The sequence below is a fragment of the Mustela nigripes genome, chromosome 13 (assembly GCF_022355385.1).
Source record: "Mustela nigripes isolate SB6536 chromosome 13, MUSNIG.SB6536, whole genome shotgun sequence".
Taxonomy (NCBI): Eukaryota; Metazoa; Chordata; class Mammalia; order Carnivora; family Mustelidae; genus Mustela; species Mustela nigripes.
Window position 1 is genome coordinate 92772901 of NC_081569.1, and position 13979 is coordinate 92786879.

The window sequence follows — 13979 nt, forward strand, 5'->3', positions numbered from 1 at the left end:
CTTTAAAGAAAAAAAAAATTCTGTTTTGCCTGTCTTTTTTTAGTTTCTTCCCAATGAATTTAATAAGCCCTAGAGTAAGGACCTTCTATTATACTTAAATATTCTTTACCAGGAATGTAATATAGTACTAGACATACATAAGGCATTAACTTTTGTCTCCACCCAAACTACCCCTGTTCCCTTATTTTTCTCTTCTCCTCCCCCACTCCTTTTTTTTTTTTTTTTTTAATTTGAGAGAGAGAGTGCATGCATATGCATGAGTGGAGGAAAGGTGAGGGGGAGAGGGAGAGAGAGGATCCTCAAGCTGACTTCCATGAGCATGGAGCCCCTTGCAGGTCTTGATCCCAGGACCGTGAGATCATGACCTGAGCCGAAACCAAGAGTTGGATGCTCAACCAACTAAGCCACCCAGGCATCCATTCCCACTTTTTTTTTTTTTTAACATTCCTTAGATTTACCTGGTTATAGTTAATTCTTCCAGTGGGATTCAGCCTCAGAAGGTCTCCTGATTTAACATGTTAAATTTCTCCTTTTTTGGGATAAAATGTGCTTCATACTATGTTTTGAAATAATGTTTTGAACATGTTTTAAGATTTGGATTTCATAGCTGCTTGACGTTTACAAGATACCCTCTATACACCCAAAAAAACTAGTAAGAAAAACTAAAAATAATGTTTTATAATGTATATTATAAAGATCTCATTTCCTTAATTCACAAAGAGCTTGTAGAAACAAATAAGAATAAAAATTAGTAATGTAATAGAAAATATGAGTGAAGGATGTGAAGGCATTTAAGAAGAAAATAGAAATTCAGCTTTCTTGTAGTTAAATGCAAATCACATGAGGGTACTATTTTTTTTTTTTTAGTCAAATGAACAAAAATTAGGTTTTATGATACTTAGTGCTGACGAGAGGTGATGGAGAAATGACCATTTTCATGCATTGTTAGTAGGTTAATCAGTTAGGACTTTTGTCTGCAAGTAATAGAAAACCTGTCTATTCCTAGTAGTTTAAACATATCGGGACTTATTTTTGCACATAGTGTGAAATTAGCATTGTGTTATTAGTAACTGATAACGTCAGGGTCAGCATTTCTTACTTTTCCTTGCCAATTCCTTATTGACCGCTTTAAAGACATAGGTTGTTTTAGATATGTTCACATTCAAGGTGATAAGAAAGTGGTAGAACCTACACTATTTGTGACTTTCCCTTTTTGTCAGAAAAGCAAAATCTTTCCCAGAGCTCTATAGTAGATATCCTTTTCAGTCTCATGATTCCCACATGGGGCTAGATATTTTGTTACTCAGACCAGAAACAGGTTTTACTAGGAAGATGGTAAGAGAGGATATTGGATAGGCAACTGAAAATGTCTTGCCACATGGCTCAAGTAATCTTTCTAGAGAATAATTTCAACATTTTCCCCAATTTAATATATACATACTGTTTAATATACATGGATTCTTTGATTCAATGTTTCCATTGTTCAGAGATCAAGATTGAAGTTAATATATTTCTTTAATAGGTAGCTGGGGCTTTTAAAAGGTGGTTTTCATGATGCCAAATAAACATTTGGAAGATGTTGCTCTTTATTTGTGTTTCCACAGATCATTAACTGAAGACAACATAAACAAATATGCAAAATTCTCACATGGATGAGTACAGAAATTCTAGTAATGGCAGCACAGGCAACAGTTCAGAGGTAGTGGTAGAACAGTCTGCTGATTTCAGTACTGAGATTATGAATGTGACGGAAATGGAACAGTCCCCTGATGGATCTCCTAATGTGAATGCAGCTGCAGAAGAAAATGAAGTAACAAATGCTGTGGACCTTCCAGTGACAGAAACAGAAGCAAATTTCCCTCCAGAGTATGAAAAATTCTGGAAAACTGTAGAAAGCAATCCTCAGGATTTTACAGGCTGGGTATATTTGCTTCAGTATGTAGAACAGGAGGTTAGTAACTATTTAAATGGGATTAGAAGGGACAGATGAATCAAGTAATAGCAGATGAGGTTTACTGTTTTGTAATTAAATAATTTTCAGATTAAGTTGAATAACATTAGATATGTACATTTTTTAGCTTTAAAATAACTTTTATAACATTTGTACCTATTTGTCAACATTAGTAGAGAGTCTAATCTTTGTAATAATTGGTGTGTATGCGAAAATATGTATTTAATCACTGAAATAAAAAGTTACCTTCTATCTGACAGAATTACTTCCTTTTGTTTCAAAGGATAAGACTGTAATACGCAAGAAAGAGATCTGTGTGTGTATGTGGTTTTTAAATCTGCGAGTTTATTTTATTTGAGATAATACATTTGGAAGAAATAATATTTTTCTGACATTAACTTCCAGGATTTTTAAACACCCTGTTTTATTTTCATCAGAATCACTTGATGGCTGCCAGGAAAGCGTTTGACAAATTTTTCATACACTATCCATATTGCTATGGTTACTGGAAAAAGTATGCAGACCTTGAAAAGCGGCATGACAACATTAAACAATCAGATGAGGTGCGTACATTACTGAATAAAATTATCTCCATTAGGTACTGTAAGCCAAATAATAAAACAAAAACTTTTTTTTTTTTTTTTTTTTTTGGCTGGCAGTACCTACGATTTATGGTCAAACAATTTTATAGGGTATTTTATTTGCATTTGTCACTCTTGTGGCATTTGTAGCTAATATTTTCTCTCTTTGTTGGCAGGTGCGTTAAACCTCTACAGTTTGTCAAGCTTTGCAGTGCAAGCCTCTGTATTACACTGCAGCTTAACAAGTAGGGCAGGGCTTTTCTCTCACTTACATTTATTTCTCATTTTCCAAACAATATAGTTGGTTTGCTAGTCACATTTGCTACGTCTTATTGCATTTTTGGTCAGACGCTGTCATTGATGCTCTAATGGGTCTGTGCCCTATGGTCTGTAACCCAAAGCCTGCCCACACAACCCGGTCAGAATGCAGGGACTGCTGCGCTTTGAAGATCAAGACTCTGCACGTGGGGATCAGAACATTGCCATGTTCTATCCAACCTCCACCCAAATGGTAATGGTAGATTATTTAAACAAAATTCCAGTAATTAGTATTTCTAAGGTTCACCGGATAACACAGTGTTGCCTCTCTGTTAAGAAATAATTAAATATTTGAAGTACAGTTTGTTGTTTTCTTCTTAGGTGTATCGTCGGGGGCTTCAGGCAATACCTCTTAGTGTTGATCTATGGATACATTATATAAACTTCTTAAAAGAAACATTGGACCCTGGTGATCCTGAGACAAACAGTACAATAAGAGGGTATGCTAAAAATTGATACTCAGATGCCTTCAAAATAGAAATAAGTCAGATATTTTGATGTTGACAATAGAACTACTCATGAATGCTAAACTGAATGTTTAACATACATTTCATTTTCACTATTTAAAAAAAGACACATGTAATAAACTGACACATGATTATAAATATTATAGATAATAATGTCCTCATTTCACACGCTCCCTTATGTTCCCAATCCCATTCCCTCCATGATTTATGAATTGTGTGTTCTTTCATATATGGATGTTTATAGGTGTATGTATTGTACATATTTGATTTTTTTTAATGTAACAGGCTGTTTTGGAATCTCTCCCTATTGTAATTTTTCAAGCATTGCAAAAGTATTTTGTGGTATTGAAGTACTATATTTTATTTGACTAAATCCTTATTTATAGGAGATAATCAGTGGTGCTATAAACATGTCTGTATTAGTCATTATTTATGTCGAGCATGCTAGAGATAGAGCTTTTGTCAAAGAGAACACAAAACTTTTATCAAATGTTCTTTCAAAAGTGGTCAATTTTAAACTCTCACAGTATATGAAGAGTAGTTATATTTTCCCATAGCCGTACCACATTCTCTTTAACCTCCAGTGATATCTCATTATTTTTGTTTGCATATCTCTGGATTGCTCATCCCAGTTTGCCATCTTTTTGTATACTTTTATCAGCCATTTGCATATTGCCTATTCATGTCATTTGCTCATTTTACTTTTGGATTGTCCTTTTCTTATTGATCATAGGAATTTTTTTTAACGTGTTCTTGGTTTTTATTTTTATCAAAGTATGTGCATATGGTTTAAAAAGTCATTGTTAAACCACTTGTAACAAAAAGCAGTCCCTCCACCCCTCCTCAAATATTTTATCTGTTTCTTATATTATCCTTCATGTTTATAATAGTAACTCTTTACTGCTCTTTCTCTCTCTTTATTACATTATGATTTTGGTATAGTAGATGAGATTTTTAGTTCACTTATACCCTGTCTTCCCATTTCTTACTTTTCCAATGTGGATAGGTTTTGGAGCCTTTTATTTTTCCTGGAGTTAATTACCCCTTCTTACACTTCTTCCTTTTTCTCACTTGCTTTGTGTTCCTTGAACATTTAAAATTTCCTACCCCTTCCAACAGCTATTTTCAGTTGTCAGTAGTAATAACTGGACTTACCGCAGTGTACAAATGCTATGTGCATTTTTTTTGAAGCTAAAAACTGTATATCTAGTGTTATTCTACTTAATCTGAAATTGTGAAAGGGAATTATACTCAGAAATTTGCAAATTCCATTTTTTACCCTTCCCCTTGGGGAATATCCCTCTTGGAACTTTCTCTTCCGTAGTCTGGATTGGTTGCTTTGTTCTGTTTCTGCCAAAGAGCAGTTATTTTGAGATTTCCTCATCATGAATATAGGAGATGCTTTTACCTCTTTCTTGGGTTTCAAGCTCTAATTCTGAGAGTTTATAAGATCCAGATTTTTCTTGGCTGATGCCTATCTTTAGAGGAGTACATCCTATAACTTCTTGATAAAAGATGCTTGGGAGAAAAAAAAAATTAAGATTTTGTAAATCTGAAACACCCACTTGATCCAGTAGGGTATAGAGTTTTGATTTGGAAGTAATTTTTCCTTAGGCCTTTGAAGGCATCTCCATTCTTTTTAGATTTTGGTTTTGTTAATGAGAAGTATGATAATTCTATGGATTCCCTTTGTATGACTCATTTTTCCTCATGGAAGCTTTTAAAATGTTCTCTTTATCTTTGATATAAATGCAGTTTTATAATATGCATTGGTGTGAGTTTTCTTTTTCTAATTCATTGTGCTTACTTAGTGGGCCTTTTCATTTTATGGGGCTCATGTCTTTCTCTTCAGAGAAATGTTATTATTGAGGTGCATGGCTGGCTTAGTATAGCATTGAGCTTTCCATCATGGGGTCATGAGTTGAGCTCTGTGTTGGGCTCAGAGTTTGCTTGGGCTTGAGTTTGCTTAAAAAAATAATAAAATTTAAAAATCATCATTACTGTATATATTCTTATGTTGGTAATTCTCTTCCTGTGGTTTTCTCTATTGTTTTTATAGTTGTACATTGGATCTTCTGTTTTAATCATTTAATTTAATTTAATTTTTTTTTACTTTTTACATGTCCGGTTTTTTGGCTTTTTGAGGTATTTCCTTGACCCTTATATTGGAATTTTAATATCTTCCATCATTTTTTTAATATTTAAGAATCTTCTTTGTTTATTGTTTTGTCTTCCTATTTTTGTTACATGGCTTATATATCTTTTTCTTACTTTTTAAAAAAGTATAAAGAGTTAAAGTTATCTTTTGTTTCCAGCACTATTTTCTCTGAAGTGTTTTATTTACTTGTTTTCATCTCTGACTTGTCTGATTTCTGCTCATGTTAAAATGAGATTTTAGGGGTGACTGGGTGGTTCAGTGGGTTACGCTCCTGCATCTGACTGTCTGCTCGGCAGGGAGCCTACTTCCTCCTCTCTCTCTCTGCCTGCCTCTCTGCCTACTTGTGATATCTCTCTCTCTCTCTCTCTCTCTCTGTCAAATAAATAAATAAAATCTTCAAAAAAATATAAAAGATTAGTTTTAAGGGGCACCTCAGTGTCTCATTTGGTTAAGCATCTGCTTTCAGCTCAGGTCATGATCCCAGGGTCCTGGGATTGAGCCCTGTGTGTAGCTCTGTTTGTCAGGAAGCCTGGTTCTCCCTTTCCCTACTTGTGGGTGCATGTGCTCTCTCAAATAAAATCTTTTTAAAATACTAGATTTTAATAAACTGAATATAAGCTCTGTGTATTTTGTATGCAGGGTATTATCGGCTGGCTTGATGGGCTTCGCAGTAGGGTCACCAAATGGGCACCTAGGTTTTTGTTGGGAGAATCCCAGTATTGGTATTCTTACATTTCACTGCTGTGCCACGTAGCTCCTCATTGAAGGATCATCTGATCTGCCTGGGGAATGTATACCTAGCTGCTGAAATCCCTTAGCTGGGTAGGAAAGGAGGTATAAGGTCTCTTACCATTCCTTAAAGCAACCTTCTTGTAAATATCCTGTCTTTAGTTCATTAAATGCTTCTTAATCATAGTTAAGATGATTAACTCTCCCAATTCCTTCCACTTTTGTTAGTTTCTGGTGTTTTAATTTCCTGAATCATTTTTGGGATTCTGCAGGGGCAGTAATATGTATTTTACTGTCTTGAAAACCTCAGACACAAACATATACATGTGTGCATGCATGCATAGACAAATCTCTTAATCCTTTATGGAAATATTAACATCCTCCAGTTTTAGTACATTTTAAAACTTTCTTTAGAATGTCTTGTCTTTACATCACTTTTTTCTTAATGTGGTTCAATCCTTATAATCTTTTATTCATATGTGAGTCTTTTGCCTGTCTTGCCAAAAATACGTAAATCTGGTATTTTCTTCTAATTTTTTAATAGTTTTTTTTGTTACTCATTCATCTGGCATCTTAGTCTGTGTCTTTTTTAAGTTATAGATTAACCTTTTATTTTGTCCAACATTTTTGTGTTGATTTAAAATACCTTTTTTATCATATGCTAAATTCTCACATGTACATTGTTCTGCTTTCTTGGAACTGTTTTGTGATCCATTTTTCTGTTACCTGACCAATATCATACTTTTTATCACTGTAGCTTCCTAATTTCTTTTGATATCTTTCAGGAAAATGTCCTCTGCATTGTCCTTTTTGTATGTTAGCTGAGTGTTAGAATTTGTTTTACCTGTTCCGCTTAAAATTTGATAGATCTCTGATTGGAATTTTATTAAAGTTGTAGATTATTTCAGGTAGTATAGTTCATACTGTTAAAAATCCCTCTTGATTGTAAGATATATTTTGGAAATAAGTACCTAAAAGTTTTTATCCCACTGGGATATCAAATCTAGTGATTAAAATTGCTTACAAAAATCTCTTGAAATGAGTTAGGTTGTTTAAAAACATATGGTGTTATTATTGCTTTGTTTTAGTAATCTGTAATTTTAGAATCAGAGAGACTTTTGAAAGTTTTAAAAACATATGTTTACTTCTCATTACCTTACAAGGCAGTTGGGTTCCTTCTTGGAGAGTTATATTTTGCCAGAAAGTCTTTAAATTGAGATAAAATTTGTCTCTGTCTCTGCTGTAGATGAATCTATTTGACAGACATTTCAAATTTCACAAATATTTAAGTTTCTGCATTGTCACTCTTGACGTTTGCAGTGTGCATTTTGCATTGTAATTCTGTGTAAGATAAAATTACATCAAAATATGTATATTCCCGTTTCCTTACTCTTGAAAAAGTAGCTGTTGTACACTTTTTTGGTTACTCCTTCTGCCTTTTATTCCCTACTTGTATAGGAAGCAGTTAAATGTAATTTTGAATTTAGCATGATCTTCTGAAATTTTGAAATGTTTTATTTATTTTTAATTTTTTAAAAATTGTATAACTGACGTATTAGTTTTAGTTGTACAACTGAATGATTTGATATTTGTATTATTATAAGGTACAGAAATATTTTAAAAGTGATTTTATTTTGGAACGATAACTTAGAGGTGATTTAATTTTTCAGAACTTTTGAGCACGCTGTTCTAGCTGCAGGAACAGATTTCCGGTCTGACAGACTGTGGGAAATGTATATAAACTGGGAAAATGAACAGGGTAACCTGAGAGAAGTTACAGCTATATATGATCGTATTCTTGGTATTCCAACACAGCTGTATAGTCACCATTTTCAGAGGTGGGTGGAAAAATCCAATCATTAAAATATATTTGATTATTCAGGTAATTAATTAATGTTGAGGATTATAATTCTCTTGAAATGTCATGTGAGATTCTTTTAGATAAAAAGAGGAATAAATTTTCTTACTTGATAATCACAATTTATACACTTTTAAATTTTAACTCTTTCCCATATACTTTAGGAAATGTTTAGGAACTTTACTGTTTTTATTTATTTGTTTTTAAAGATTTTATTAGAGACAGAAATAGTGACAGAGAGCATGAGTAGGGAGGAAAGCGAGAAGCAGGCTCCTTGCTGAGTTGGGAGCCTGATGTAGGGCTTCTTTTCAGGACCCTGGGATCATGACCTAAACCAAAGACAGACACCAACTGAGCCACCCAGGTGCCTACTGTTTTTAAACACAAGTTTTTCTTTATCCATTTTATAGATGAGGAATAACGGGAATCCTATCTAAGGTGTTTTGGAGTGGTGAAGGAATGAGAAAATAGAACCCAAGTTTAATTATTCTTTGTGGTACTAAGTTAATAGAGTACATGGCACATAAATATGCTTGTTTAAAACTTAGTGGTTTACTCAGGGCTCCTTGGCTGGTTCTGTCTGTGGAGCATGGGACTTTTGATCTCAGGGTTGTACGTTCAAGCCCCAAGTTGGGTGTAGAGATTACATTAAAAAAAAAAAAAATCTTAAAAACAGAAACTTAATGATGTACTAAAAGTACATTCTTGTGATTCATATAACACCTTATACTGAAAACATCTATTTTCTTTTTTTTTTTTTTTAAAGATTTTATTTATTTATTTGACAGAGAGAAATTACAAGTACACTGAGAGGCAGGCAGAGAGAGAAGGAAGCAGGCTCCCTGCTGAGCAGAGAGCCCGATGCGGGACTCGATCCCAGGACCCTGAGATCATGACCTGAGCCGAAGGCAGCGGCTTAACCCACTGAGCCACCCAGGCGCCCTGAAAACATCTATTTTCGAAAAGATCTATTTTATGTAGTAAATCTAAATCTGTTCGTATTCGGTCAAAAGTAATTTCACTTAAATTTCCCCACTATGATTTTGTCATGACTGGTATTATTTCCTTTTTATGAGGACTGTTAAAACAAATAATTCTGTGTGTTGCGATTTCCACATTGTTTTCTGATGTACTCAAAATATCCCATTGCTTAAGGACTCAAAGTCTTTCTGAACAAGAAAGTATGTATTGCCAGTATCTGCTGTGTTAATAAATACTTGCATGTTTTTTAGCTACCATATATTCGACATTTTTGTTAAAACTTTTGTAAGTAGTATAGTGTTAGAGCCTGTAAACTTAGTGCTTTTTTTAGTAAGTGAATTTACAAATTTTTTTTTTTTTTTTAAAGATTTTATTTATTTGTCAGAGAGAGAAAGGGAGAGTGAGCGAGCACAGGCAGACAGAATGGCAGGCAGAGGCAGAGGGAGAAGCAGGCTCCCTGCCGAGCAAGGAGCCCGATGTGGGACTCGATCCCAGGACGCTGGGATCATGACCTGAGCCGAAGGCAGCTGCTTAACCAACTGAGCCACCCAGGCGTCCCACAAATTTTTTTTTTTACTAAAAATGTTAGAAGACTATGAAGCATCTAAAAAGTTACGTGGGTCAATTTGTTGAAGATTAGAGGAAGTTATGCAGATCCAGATTAGGAATAGAAACTGTATAGATCTGAATATATGGTCTCTGTTTTTTACGAAATAGAGGAGATGTCCAGGTTTCTAGGGTATAATGACCTAGGAAGACACTTGATTAAAGACATTATTAGGGGCGCTTGGGTGGCTCAGTGGGTTAAAGCCTCTGCCTTCAGCTCAGGTCGTGGTCCTGGGGTCCTGGGATGGAGCCCTGCATTGGGCTCTCTGCTCAGCAGGAGGCCTGCTTCCCCTCCTCTCTCTCTGCCTGCTTCTCTGCCTTCTTGTGATCTCTGTCAAATAAAATCTTTAAAAAAGAATTATAAATAAAGACATTATTAACACACGGCTTGACATAAGAAGTGCTTGATGCATATTTTTTTGAATAAAAGAATACAAAGATTTTAAAAATCCTTACGAGACAAAGAGGATACCTTTTCCTAAACCATTCTTAAGGGATCTACGGTATAGATAAAGTCTGTGATAAGAACTTTATTTTTGGTAAGAAAAATAAAATATAATTAGGAAACACTTGCTACATAGCATTTGCTATATGTCAGATGCCATTCTGAATGCTTATTTATAACTTAGAGCATTATTTATAACTTAGAGCATTATAACTTAAGCATATAACTTACAGCATATATAATTTATTTAATCCTCACAATAAGCCACTGAGGATTTAATCCTCATAATAAGCCAGTGAAGTATATTATTATCCCCACTTTATGGGGATATTATTATCCCCATTTTATGGAAGTAGAGACACAGAAATATTAAAATACTTGCATGAGGTGTACCTGGGTGGCACAGTCATTAAGCATCTGCTTTCTGCTCAGGTCATGATCCCAGGGTCCTGGGATCAAGTCCCACATTGGGCTCCCTGCTCAGTGGGAAGCCTGCTTCTCTCTCTCTCTCTCCCTCTCCCACTCCCCCTGCTTGTGTTCCTTCTCTTGCTATCTCTCTCTCTCTGTCAAATAAACAAAATCTTTAAAAATAAATAAATATTTGCATGAGGTCACAGAGTTCGTGTTTGGAAGCTGATTGAAACATAGATGGTGTGGCTCCAAAGTTCTTGGTATAGTCTCCTCCAAATCTTTTTATTGTTGTTTAATGAATATCCCAGGAAGCTTGGTGGCTCAGTCAGTTAAGCGTCTACGTTTGGGTCAGGTCATGATCTCAGGGTCCTGGGATCAAGCCCTGCATTGGGTTCCCTGCTCATGGGGAGCCTGCTTCTCTCTCTGCCCCGCCCACCCCTATTTGTGCTCTCAAATAAATAAAATCTTTTAAAAAAAGTGAATATCCCAGTAGGTTTTTGAAATTATGTATATGCTTGTAATAGATACTGGTGGATTGCATTACACATACTGCTCTTTAATCTGCACTTTTTTTTGTTTTTAAAAGATGTATTTGAGAGAGAGAGGGAGAGGGGGAGAGGGAATCTTAAGTAGACTCTGTGCTGAGTACAGAGCTCAATGCAGGGCTCACTCTCCTGACCCTGAGATCATTACCTGAGCTGAAATCACGAGTCCGAGTCCCATGCTTAACTGAGCCATCCAGGCACACCTAATCTCTTTTTCTTTTACTATATTGATAACCACTTTCCTTATCAATGTTTATAGCACTAGTGTTTGTGTAAGTAAATCTTAAGACATAACTGACTGCTTTGAGAACCAGTGGAATGTGTTCTTTTGCCTAATGCATTCCTACTTGGTCATTTATTTAGTACTTGTTATTTAAAAGATTATATACCATTTAAGTTGTAGAAGTAAAGGCTCAGAGAAGCTATGTGTGAATGGTGTTGGCTCTCAAGCTGGTCAGAAGTGTGGAGGAGGAAGCATGTTTAAAACAAAAGTGTTCAGCAGCACCTGGGTGGCTCCGTTGGTTGGGCGCAGACTCTTGATTTCAACTCCAGTGGGGGTTTTAGGGTCATGGGATCCAGACCCAGATGGGGCTCCCTGCTCAGTGGCAGATTTGCTTGGGATTCTTCTCTCCCTACACCCCTCCACTACTTCGTGCATGTACACGCTTCCCTCTCTCTTTTTTCCTCTCTCAAATAAATATTTTAATATTATAATTATTGTAATAATATATTATCATATTATATATTATAATGATACATTATTATATAATTTTCTCATAATAAAAATCTTTTATTTATTATTTTTATTTTATTTTTTTTTAAGATTCTTATTTGTCAGATAGCAGATAGTAGAGCTGCAGAGAGCTGCAGGCAGAGCAGACAGTGGAGGAACAGGTTCCCTGCTGAGGAAAGAGTCTGATATGGGAAGCCTAATGTGGGACTTGATCCCAGCGGGATCCCAGCCGAAGGCAGATGCTTAACCATCTGAACCACACAAGTGTCCCTCAAATAAATAAATCTTAAGAAAAGTGTTGTAAGTGCTGTTATAGAAATATTTCTATTATGTAGGTTTGTTTATTGGATATATACTGATGACATCTCTAAGGAAATACGTAATTTAAAATTTTCCTTAGCATGAGAGTTTGTGATGTTGATTTAACTTCTCAGACCCAGTCCCTGGTAGTTCCTAAGCTCCAGACCTATTTAAATACTGATAATTTCCCAGCAGGCACTGCTCTTTTTGTGCTTCTGTGATTTTAATACCTTTTCTACTTCCCATTTGCCTGGTTAATTCATAGTACTCAAAACCATACAGCTTAATTTTTTCTATGTGAAATTTTAATTTGCCAAAATAGAATGTTCTGTTATTTGTGTCAGCACTCTGCCTCTTTATTTACATTTGTCTTTTTTTTTTTTTTAAGATTTTATTTATTTATTTGACAGATAAGAGATCACAAGTAGGCAGAGAGGGAAGTGGAGAGATGGGGGAAGCAGGCTCCCTGCCAAGCAGAGAGCCCGATGTGGGACTCGATCCCAAGATCCTGAGATCATGACCTGAGCTGAAGGCAGCAGCTTAACCCACTGAGCCACCCAGGCGCCCGAAAGTTTGTCTCTTTTTTAAACTGCTGTGCATATCTGTCAGTTTCTGAGACTTACTAATTTCTTTTATTCTTAGTATGTAGGAATAGGGCTCAGTATATATTAGACTCTTAGCCATTCTTTATTAAATTAGCTTTTTATTAGGAAAGGCTGATGAACGTTTATTGTTTAATACTCATATTTTATCACCATTTGAAATAATTTCCTATATAATAGTTAATACTATATTTTTTAAAGATTTTATTTATTTATTTGACAGACAACAATCACAAGTAGGCAGAGAGTCAGGCAGAGAGAGAGAGAGAGGAGGAAGCAGGCTCCCCAGTGAGCAGAGAGCCCGATGCAGGACTAGATCCCAGGACTCTGAGATCATGACCTGAGCCGAAGGCAGAGGCTTTAACCCACTGAGCCATCCAGGTGCCCCATAATGTAGCAATTATTTTAAATTTGTGCTCTGTAAGTAGTCATAAATTTTATATTTTTATTTGTAGCCTAATACTTATGAGTTTTTTTATTTACCTGAATATTAAGTCTTGTCTTTTTTTTTTTTTTTTTTTAAGACTTTATCTATTTATCTGACTGTGAGTGAGTGCATAAGCAAGCGGAGCAGGAGCTCCAGAGGGAGAGGGAGAAGCAGGCTCCATGCTGAGCAGGGAGCCCTACATAGGGCTTGCTCCCAGGATTCTTGGATCAAGACCTGAGCTGATGGCAGCCCTTAACATTATCTGCACCACCCTAGATGCCCCTAAATTTGTTCATTTTCTTACTATACTTTCTGAAAATTATCTCCTCATTTCTAAGTATTTTTTTTTTTTTTTTAATAAGGCAGTCTGTATTTTCTCTCTCCCAGTGGTGAAATGGATCAGGTTATCCTTCAGTATCCTTTGATTCTGCAAAATCTAGATTTGTTTCCCATGTTATATATATACATTAGTGAAAGCTTTAAAATCCATAAAAATTCAGGTGTGAATAGCCTAAATCAGTTTTAAGAAAACTGGGGAAAAGTCTATAAGATTAGAGCATAGGGTACATGTACAACTCTGTCTAATAATTAAAGAGGTCAGTCTGGTTTAGAATATGAAAGACTTTATCTGAGTAGATTGGATTTTAGCCTGAATGCAGGGTAAATGAACAGAAGTTATTTTGGTAGGAGGGAGATATGATCATGTTTAGTATTTTGTTCTAAATATTTACTTTTTAGAAATTGTTTTTAGGGGCGCCTGGGTGGCTCAGTGGGTTAAGCCGCTGCCTTCAGCTCAGGTCATGATCTCGGGATCCTGGGATCGAGTCCCGCATCGGGCTCTCTGCTCAGCAGGGAGCCTGCTTCCCT

The 13979-nt window shown here is 35.5% G+C and overlaps 1 protein-coding gene across 4 annotated transcripts in view; it reads left to right on the top strand.

Moving 5' to 3' along the window:
• Positions 1-13979, top strand: part of PRPF39 (pre-mRNA processing factor 39) — a 38676-nt gene that overhangs the window by 13430 nt on the left and 11267 nt on the right. Inside the window, exons 1-5 of one of the 4 annotated variants that reach the window (XM_059373134.1) lie at positions 2428-2514; positions 2709-2777; positions 2881-3043; positions 3172-3290; positions 7875-8042. In XM_059373134.1, coding sequence (XP_059229117.1) covers positions 2957-3043; positions 3172-3290; positions 7875-8042 — 374 coding nt within the window. In that variant the 5' untranslated portion in view covers positions 2428-2514; positions 2709-2777; positions 2881-2956. Of the gene's footprint in view, positions 1-1604; positions 1952-2388; positions 2515-2708; positions 3044-3171; positions 3291-7874; positions 8043-13979 lie in introns of those variants that run through there. The other 3 variants (XM_059373133.1, XM_059373136.1, XM_059373135.1) reach the window with 3 other exon arrangements.